The 8705-nt window shown below is 40.2% G+C and overlaps 1 protein-coding gene across 2 annotated transcripts; it reads right to left on the bottom strand.

The window, feature by feature from the left end:
* Positions 1-6: 6 nt before the first annotated feature.
* Pdk (pyruvate dehydrogenase kinase) lies at positions 7-8523 on the bottom strand. Of its 2 annotated transcripts, none has more exons than XM_017074755.4 (6): positions 7744-8523; positions 2726-2933; positions 2479-2669; positions 1839-2413; positions 1428-1526; positions 7-474 (listed from the first exon to the last, which is right to left on the bottom strand). In XM_017074755.4, exons 1-6 carry the CDS (start codon positions 7865-7867, stop codon positions 424-426), a joined length of 1248 nt encoding a protein of 415 aa, XP_016930244.1. In that variant the 5' UTR covers positions 7868-8523; the 3' UTR covers positions 7-423. The 2 variants fall into 2 exon arrangements, with proteins under 2 accessions (XP_016930244.1, XP_016930243.1); XM_017074754.4 differs by having other exon boundaries at positions 7-318.
* Between the last annotated feature and the right edge of the window lie 182 nt (positions 8524-8705).

Genomic DNA, 8705 nt, shown 5'->3' with positions numbered 1-8705 from the left:
AAACGCTTGATCTTTAACAATTTGCATTATTTATTATGCATCCGTTTTTTTCGTTTTCAAATAACAACACGATAACTACACGTTACTGCCATGAATACAAATTTCAGTTGCTTCTGTTGCTGCTGCAGTTTGGGAATGTTTGCCTAGGGCCAGTGATATATATCGAGATTTTGACATCCACGTAACATTTTGTTCCTGAATCGTCCTGTTGCCTAAACCTGAGTAGCGGCTGCCACAGCGCCTCCTTCAAGCGTCCTGAATAAAGTCGCAGCGCTTTGGTATGCTGGCCGACAGCTGGCGTGCATTCATATCGGAGCTCTAGAAGATCAGAGAGTTTCGTGAGCTTAATAGAGTTACAGAGTAACCTGGGTGACGAGAAATCAAAACCAAAGAACTGCAAACGCATCTCGGCCGGATACAGTCTTATAAATTCTTTAAAAAACCATACAAATAACGCCAACGATTGGAAAAGTTCTGAAAGAAATTATCATTTGAGAGTATATAAGTAAAGAAAGAGGTAACCAAAGAAAGTAACAGAAATTACCATAAACTCTTAGTTGGGAGTCAACTGTTATATTGGGAAATTAAAAGAATAAAGGAAATGTATATGAAAGTCAGTGAGTTCAGGGCTTGCAAAAACTGCGGTCGATATTAAAGAATTTAGTTAATAATACCTTCAAAAATATTATGGTATTGTTCTTGGTATAACTCAAACATAAATAGACAAATCATGTTGTTTTGGTGTATACTTTCCAGTTTATTTGTTTAAAACGTTTATAACTTAGCCAATACAACTAAATAGTGCGCTCAAAAAGATAAATGTATTTTAACATTGCATGCAGTTCGGGCTGTAGCCTAAATAAAATCCGCAAATTAAAGCTAATTTCGTAAATGTTTCAAAACATCTTTTTACTTTAGAGTATAAATGTTTATCGTGTATATAGGTATGTATATATAAATATGTATTGCTACAAACGTAATTATAAAGCCAAGGGCTCTGCGCCACTCGCTCCCCACAAAAAAACACTAAACAGAACTTCAGCCCGCTTCGAAATAGGCAAAAATGTTTGTGGAATGTCAAATGTTAAATGACACTGTGTATAAAAGAAGTTTTTGAAAACTATTCGGGTTGGGGGGAGTGTGGGGCACATACAAACATAAGTCATATTAATTAACATTAAACATTAAACAATAAATAAACACTTTTCACTTGACTGGGTTGCGGATGCGGGAAGTGGGTTGCTTGCTTGCTGGGATTGGGTTGATTGGATTGAATTCAATTGGTGCAGGGTGGCGCAAACTCTTTACACAGCCAGGCGGGTTCGTTTCATTTTTCATCTCAATATTCTTTTTTTTCTTTGCTTTTTGGCATTTTTACACGTCTACTGGATGACAGCGCTCGTCTTCTTCTTTTTAGCGTATTTTACCTGATTGGACCAGTCACCCGTTGGCACGGTGGCGCGATAGAACTTAGAGCTTGTCTTGTTGAAGATCGGCAGCAATTCGTTGGCCTCGTCGGACAGTGCCTGAAAAAGAGTCCAGTTTTAATAGGGATGGTTTAAAGCAATGCTCAATGCTCTAACATGATATGATCATCATATGATCTAAAATTAACTTTAATTTACATTTTAGAGTTTCATAAACTTAATACATCTTAATGTTGGCAATGCTTTAAAGCTTTAATGATGCTAGCCTACGTTAACATTCTGTATTAGATATTATTATAAGTCTCATTATAATATAAAATTTGAACCCATAACAATGACACAATCAAAAAATATTAAAAAATTAAGCATTAAATAGATAGCATATAAGGCACCACGTAGTCCCCAACCCACCTTCAGATAGATGATTGCATCGGTGCCAAATCCCTCGCAGGAGAGCAGCACAATGTCGCCGTGGAAATAGCGGGCGTAGAGCCTTGAGATCGGCAGACCATATCCGTAGCCCGCTAAAGGCACCGTGTGCAGGTCCGATTTCGAGGGCTGCGGCGCTGTGCTGTACATGTACTTGAAGAGCTGGTCGGTCTGGGAGCGGGGAATACCGCCACCCTGGTCAGAGATCTTTACGCAGATGTCCTCCTTGCCCTTGCAAATGGCCACCTTCAGCGGCGGCAATGTGTCGTTGTTGTCATGGCCATGGTGCTCCACAACCGCACGCATGGAGTTCTTGAAGAGCTCGAAAAGCATGTAGTACAGGTGAGAGGGCACGTACACTGTGCGGATGGGCAGGTTGTCGCCAGGCTCGCTGCTGTGCTGCTGGATCTCCAGCGCCGGACTGGTCAGGTAGTACTGATCACACAGGAAGCGGGCATTCTCGTAGGCATCGCGAACCACATCCGACAGATCACAGGCGGGATCCAGACACCCAATGTGGCGACCACCCGCATGCGGATTTCCTCCAAAGAGCAGGGCTTTAAGCAAAGGTAGATAACAATCAGTAAATATTATATTTGGCAGAACTTAGGGTTATACTCACTGTGCTGGTTGATCAGCATGCGAATGCTGATCCGTGACATGTAGAGCCTGTCGAGAAAGTACTGAATGGAGCTCTCGGTGGGGGCATCCACCTGGCCGCCCTCGTTCTCCTTCATTTCGATGACACCCTGAGCCATCGTTTGCACTACATCGTTGTGTCGATTTCTAATGAGATCTAAATCGGCCACAAACCTAAGAGGTACAAGTCATTAGTAAAATATGGTTATGTTAAGAATCTTAGGACTCACTTTTGCAGATTGTCGTGGGTGGGCTCGGCTTTCTCGTAAATGAGCACATCTTCGAAGCTCTTGACGTACCAGGAGCTCACTTCGCTTACGGATCTTGTGTGCAACAGGTTATCCGGGAGAAGGGCGATCTCCTTCATGATATTCGCCAGTCGAACTGGGAGCTCCTTGCGCAGGAATATATATGATTTCTTTTCGCAGGCATTTTGACCTAAGAAAAAAAAGAGATGGAATTAAAATTTCTGTTTTGATATGGTAAAAAAGTTAAAATTAGTGTAAATGAAGTTGAAGGGTCTATTCGTTTAATAAGTTTAATACAAAGTATTCTATAAAAGAGATACTGGCTTGGTCGATAGAAGTTCGATTTTATTATCAGTGCTCGAACCAATAAATGTGACATGAGATCAAATCAATTTCCTCGAATAGAGCAAGTGGTTCTTTTGATTATTCGTATGTGTTCTAGTTATTTATATATGTTTGTTTCGTGTTCTAGATTATTTAAAATATTTTCCCGGGTAGCTTATCAATGCAGCTATCATCCAGCGATCATGAGCTCACGAGTGAAAACCTCATGGGGACGAACGGCCCAACTAGAATAAACAACCTCGACGTATACACAAAAGAAAACAATTCTGAAACCCACATAAATTCAATTGGATTAATTATCAAAAGAGCCCCAAAAGTACTTGAGCTAAATACATACCTACATTTGGTATGTACTATACGTTCGTACATCATATGTCTGTACTTTTTTATAAACAAGTTAAGTTCAAAGCTCCGCGGACAAATGTGAAATAAATCAACCGCAGAAAACTTTGCCCTCGTCAAGCTTTGGAATATGCCTTTGTGTTTGTTATTTTGTTGGTTATTTTGTATTTGCTTACGATTCTCTTAGTGTATGTGTTTGGTTTTTTCTGTTTGTTTGTCGACAGTCAACAGTTTCGTAACAAAGAGAAAAATCAAGAAACGCCTGCCACGGTGATAGCGATGGATCCACCTTATTGATAAGGCCTTGACCAGCCGGCAAAGACACGCCTTCTTTTTCAGCAATTGTTTTTTTGCCAAAAGTTAATAAAGATAATAATAATTTGGGGGTTTGAAAAATTCGCCATGGTTTATTAAAATTCTAGACACAACGCAAAAACAAACTAGATATAGACATACGTGGCTTTGCCTTATAAATTGGACTGGAACCGCTTTATGAGTCAATTGTAACGAATTGGCCAAACAAAACAGAATCAATAAAACAAGTTATATAGGCGGGCGAAAAATACGGAAAGAGAGGCGATAACCTGATGATTTGGTTATAAGAACCTGCCAGAAAGCTATTGAAAAAGCGAAAGATCTCAGTTTAGCGATACGGAGAGTGCGAGATAAACGCCCCTCTATACACGCTCTCCTGCCCACTAACCCCCCTAGAAGTCCCTAGCAGATGACCTCAAAACAAAGCTTTTAATGCTTTGTTTTTGTTTACTTGTTTGCCATTTTAGACCCTCTCTTTCCCCTATCTCTCTCTCTCCGTCAACTCGCTTGTTTTGATAGTAGTTCGAAAAAAATACAATATAAAGAAACCTCCAGACTCGATCGGCCTGTCAGCTAAATACATTCATACATCCATACATTTGTCGTCTGGCACTCCACAAAATGTAGACTTTGATGCATTGCTTTTTTGCTTGATAAGTCTCACCCTCGCTTTCATCGGCGATAAATTCGCAAAGCGTTAAGTGTCTTAATCATAAGTGCTGTATGCATTTAGACAATTGCCCCCTATAAAAAAGGAAGTTAAGCTGAGGGGCTTGAGGATTGAAAATGTGCTTCAAAACAAATGATAATTCAAGAAACATTTATACAAAATTTGGGAAAAGTGTAATGTAAAGTGTAATCCATTTTGATCACTCTTCTACAAGGTCTCATTATAATGCTTAAATATTTACTTGGTCATCTTACTTTAAATAATAGTCGAATGATAATAGCAAGGACTTTTCAAGCGTTAAGATGCTTAACGGCCTTGTAATCAAATGGGAAGAGAACATATTTTGGATCATATTGGAATATTATTAGCTGGGGTACAAATATTTAAGCATTGCTAAATTTGGTTTCATGTAAGTAGGAGTTGATTGCTAATAGGCGAAAAACTGTTGCGTGTTGTAGTCGTGAAATTGAAAACTAGGCACCGCACGAATTCAATACTAGAGGTTAGAATCGAAAATGAGCTGCGGTTTCAATTCCATCCTCATTATCAGCTTGAGCCTTTCAATTGGCGATACACATAGAGTAATTTAGTCGCCAATGGCGCATTAAATAATTTACAACGCATGGCACGCAATCAGCTGAAAGCACTAAGAAATGCAATTTCTGCAAACGACTCAATTGTCCCCTCATTGCGGCAATGCAATTACATTAGAAAGGGGAAAATTGTACCTATAGATAGAACCGCTGACGTCACAGCTGGCTCCTCCTTTAAAATACGACTGACCATCCCCCTTTTTTGTAAAACAGCTGTTCGAGAGCATGGTAATCGCACTCTTCTATTGCATCAGCTCAGCTATTGGCAGCCAATTTTTGGGAGAATTTCTCTCAAAGTCTTTCGAATTTGTATGTATATTTGACTCACATTCGCCCTGTGACAAAAATAAGGCGCGTGCGACTACGTCTTTATTATCGCCGGGGTGCTCACTCTTTTTCTGGCCTTTCGTTTCTGTTTTGCGTTTATTTCGGCCAACTGTTGACGTCCGCTGTTTTTCGTTTCTTTCCTAAAGAGGTTCCAAAGTTCAGGTCCGATTTGTGGGCGAAATGAGGTGACAGCATCCTGGACTTTGTCCTATATGGTCATTGTGATCTGATCCATCATAATGCATCCATTATACAATACACATTCGAATTGTCAGACCCTCTTCCTCCAGTCAAATAATTAAGTCTCTTTGTCCCAAGAAAAGTTGGCACATGATCAACCTCATCATCAATTCCAAATTGGATTCCCGATATATACCATATATATTTGATATTTTCCATTGAAATAAACACTTGGCCTTCGGATATTTGTGTCAAAATATTATGAATTTTGCATTAATGTTATAGGCTTAGTGGGCGCCCTCGAAAAATACTGTGGACTCCGTCACTCAGGCGCGAGTTTTAGAACCTCGTTTCCATTTCTTGCACTTTGCTTACTTAGTCTACCAAGCGCTAATCGATGGTTAACCTGAATCATCACATTCTAGGGTGCATGATAATATATTAACAATGTCCCAATTCAATAACAAGCCATACTCTACAGATATAAACATAATTACTCCAAGTTTATGGACCCCCACAAACGCCAGGAAAACACAATTAAGTGCCGGGTACAGTTGAGGACAAAACAAAAGCGAAAAACCTTATCTACAGACCGACATCAAAGTTCAAGTATAGCCAGGTATATATTAGTTATTTATTCGGTCAGTTCGATGAGGGGTGGCGAATTGGGAGGCTATAAAAGCTTGTAAACTAATTCCCGTGTTTTGTGGCTCATAAAAAAGCCCCTAGACTGCTTAAAAAAGAAAACATCAAGGCACAGGCGGCCTTAAAAGGACTAGAAAACATGCAACAAAGCCTGTTGTTTGGTTCTAAATTTAGATGATGATAGCCCAGCCTCCGGAGGCCAACCATTTTCCCTGCCATTTTCCAGCCGAGCTACTTGGCCTGGCTTTTATTTCTGTTCACGTCAGGTTGCCAGTTTTTCAACAAGAATGCCCTAGAAGTTTGCACTCAAGTATGTTCGTTACACGGGAAAAAATTGACTATTTTGGATGGGTTACAGGAATGAGAAGGGGTTTGAAATTACTTATAAAGGTGATTATAGAACTAGGCAGTTTAGACATAGAGATATTTTAACGTTTCTATACTATATTCACAAATCATCACAATTTAGAAAATATAAATTTTATATGGGTTATATTTGGTAACACCTCGAGTACAAAGGAATAGGACTAAATATCATATTGCTCTGCACTAGATCCACTCAGTTAGAGTGTTGCGTGTTTAATTATTGGGGCAGGTTGAAGCCCTGAATTTCGGGATATAGTAGGGGGTGGTGGGACTGACATTGAAACGTCATTGAGGGCCACGTGCCGGCTGTCGCGTTCAATGAAGTGTGGGCGGAAAAAACGCTTTTCTCGTCCCATCCTCATGTTTCATAGTCGAGACTTGTTTATGGATTCAAATAAGGCCATCTCATAAACAGGTTGAGTAGTTCTAACTTCCGTTTTTGCAACAGGCGGTTGGGTGAGAAGCGGAATAGAAAAAAAAACTCGGGGGGCTGAGGAAAAGCCCAGGCTAAGCTGAATTGAACTGTGCATTCAATTGTTTATACAGCCTGACTCTGTCTGCCTCTCAGTCTCGCTCACAGGCCACAGATTGCCGGGCACAAAATAATATAAACGCAAATGCTTAATTGACAATTCAATGAAACGAAATTGGCTATTAGACAACGGGAATTTTGCGCAGTTTAGCAGTACAGAAAGATCGGGTTATGCCATAAACGAAATTTTAGACTAAATGAAAAATCATATTATTTTTCAAAGATATAAAGTTGTTCAATATGGACAATTAATTGTGGGTATTGTTAAAGGGAGGAAGTCAATAATTACAAATTATTTATTGCCCTTGGTTAAACTTGTTAGTTTCAAAAATGTTAGACCTCCAATTAAATACAATTACTGAGGGAATACAGATTATTATAAGTACAAGTTCTAGAAAAACTTGGAAAGTTATGTAAGAATACAAGTAAGACCAATTTTACTGGTTTAGTTATGTGTTTACAAAACTAAAAATTGTTATCGCAAGCCTTTTTTTTAGTAAATGTCATAACAATTCAAATTACATTTTTCCATAACACTAATAAGACCTACAAATGGTAATCTCTAAAACGTAATCGATTACTTCGACTACTCGACAGCTTTTTGATAAGATCGTTTAAAAAATACTCAAAAATAGGGTTAAAGAACCCTCCCCTAACTTAATAACCCAAGTTGTGCGTTACTCACCAAAGTCCATAAACTGCTTTATCGAGAGGGGCGACGGATTGAAGCCCGAGTAAAAGTCGAGCATTTTGGCCAGACTCCCCAGCGAAGAGGAGGCGGCGGAGAATCGGACTGGAAACAGGCGCATTTTGGGTCTATTTTTCTGGTTCGCGGGGGATTACGTTGCTGATTACGATTACGTTTGCCGGCCTGTGGGCCTTATCTTTAACAACTTTGTTTGCCACTTCAGATTTACTTTAAATTATTTCGCGGCGAAGAAGAAGAGGCCGCCGGTGTCCTTTCGCTCACCTTCGCTGCTATCGCGGTCTCTCTGTCTTTCTCTCTCTCTTCGCAGGACGTTGACCGCGCTCTCGCTTTCTTTAGAGCAAGGAGGAGGAAAGATGGGGAGACGAAGAGTGGTGGAAACAGCTGGCAACGTCTTGAAAAACTTGAAAACTCGGCAGTGTGCTCAATAAATCAATGGAGCGTTCTTAGTGTTAACCATACAAAAGTGGTAGCAAAAATATATATGTAAGGTATTTTGTGTTAGCTCTGCTCCTTGTTGTTGTTGTTGTTTGTGTGATGAAAGGCGGGGGCGACGGGGCGCAGACTCTTCCTCTTCTCCTGATGCGCCATAAACGTAGCTGATTTGTACGGTATTTGCTTGGTTTTGTGCTCTATTGTCTCGCGATTTCAGCTGCAGTTCTTCATGCGATTAATTGTTCTCGGTGTTTTAGCGCGACTTCGACGCGAACAGTATGAATTTCGGATTGAGAATGCGACTCCAGAGAGCTCTGGAGAGAGAACGCCGACTTTACCTGATTTTATACCGCTCGCAGCGCTTGCCATTCACAACGAAGCGGAGAGCTTTTGGCGGGGGCGTAGGTGTTGTGTTGTAAATGGTTAAAACCTCGTTAAAGGTCTGGCAACGCTGGGTGTGACCAAGCTCACTTTAAATATCTGGCAGCGTTGGCTCTAACGAATAT

The sequence above is a fragment of the Drosophila suzukii genome, chromosome 2R, assembly GCF_043229965.1.
Source record: "Drosophila suzukii chromosome 2R, CBGP_Dsuzu_IsoJpt1.0, whole genome shotgun sequence".
Classification (NCBI taxonomy): domain Eukaryota; kingdom Metazoa; phylum Arthropoda; class Insecta; order Diptera; family Drosophilidae; genus Drosophila; species Drosophila suzukii.
This window is presented reverse-complemented; position numbering and strand designations above follow the sequence as displayed.

What these genes read in the sequence shown, in the direction of transcription:
- Pdk (XM_017074754.4), bottom strand. Translation starts at nt 7,867, where the DNA reads ATGCGCCTGTTTCCAGTCCGATTCTCCGCCGCCTCCTCTTCGCTGGGG. An exon ending in CATGCTGATCAACCAGCACA is followed by an intron (nt 2,414 to 2,478) that starts GTGAGTATAACC and finishes CTTTGCTTAAAG; the next exon opens with CCCTGCTCTTTGGAGGAAAT. An exon ending in ATGCAATCATCTATCTGAAG is followed by an intron (nt 1,527 to 1,838) that starts GTGGGTTGGGGA and finishes ACTCTTTTTCAG; the next exon opens with GCACTGTCCGACGAGGCCAA.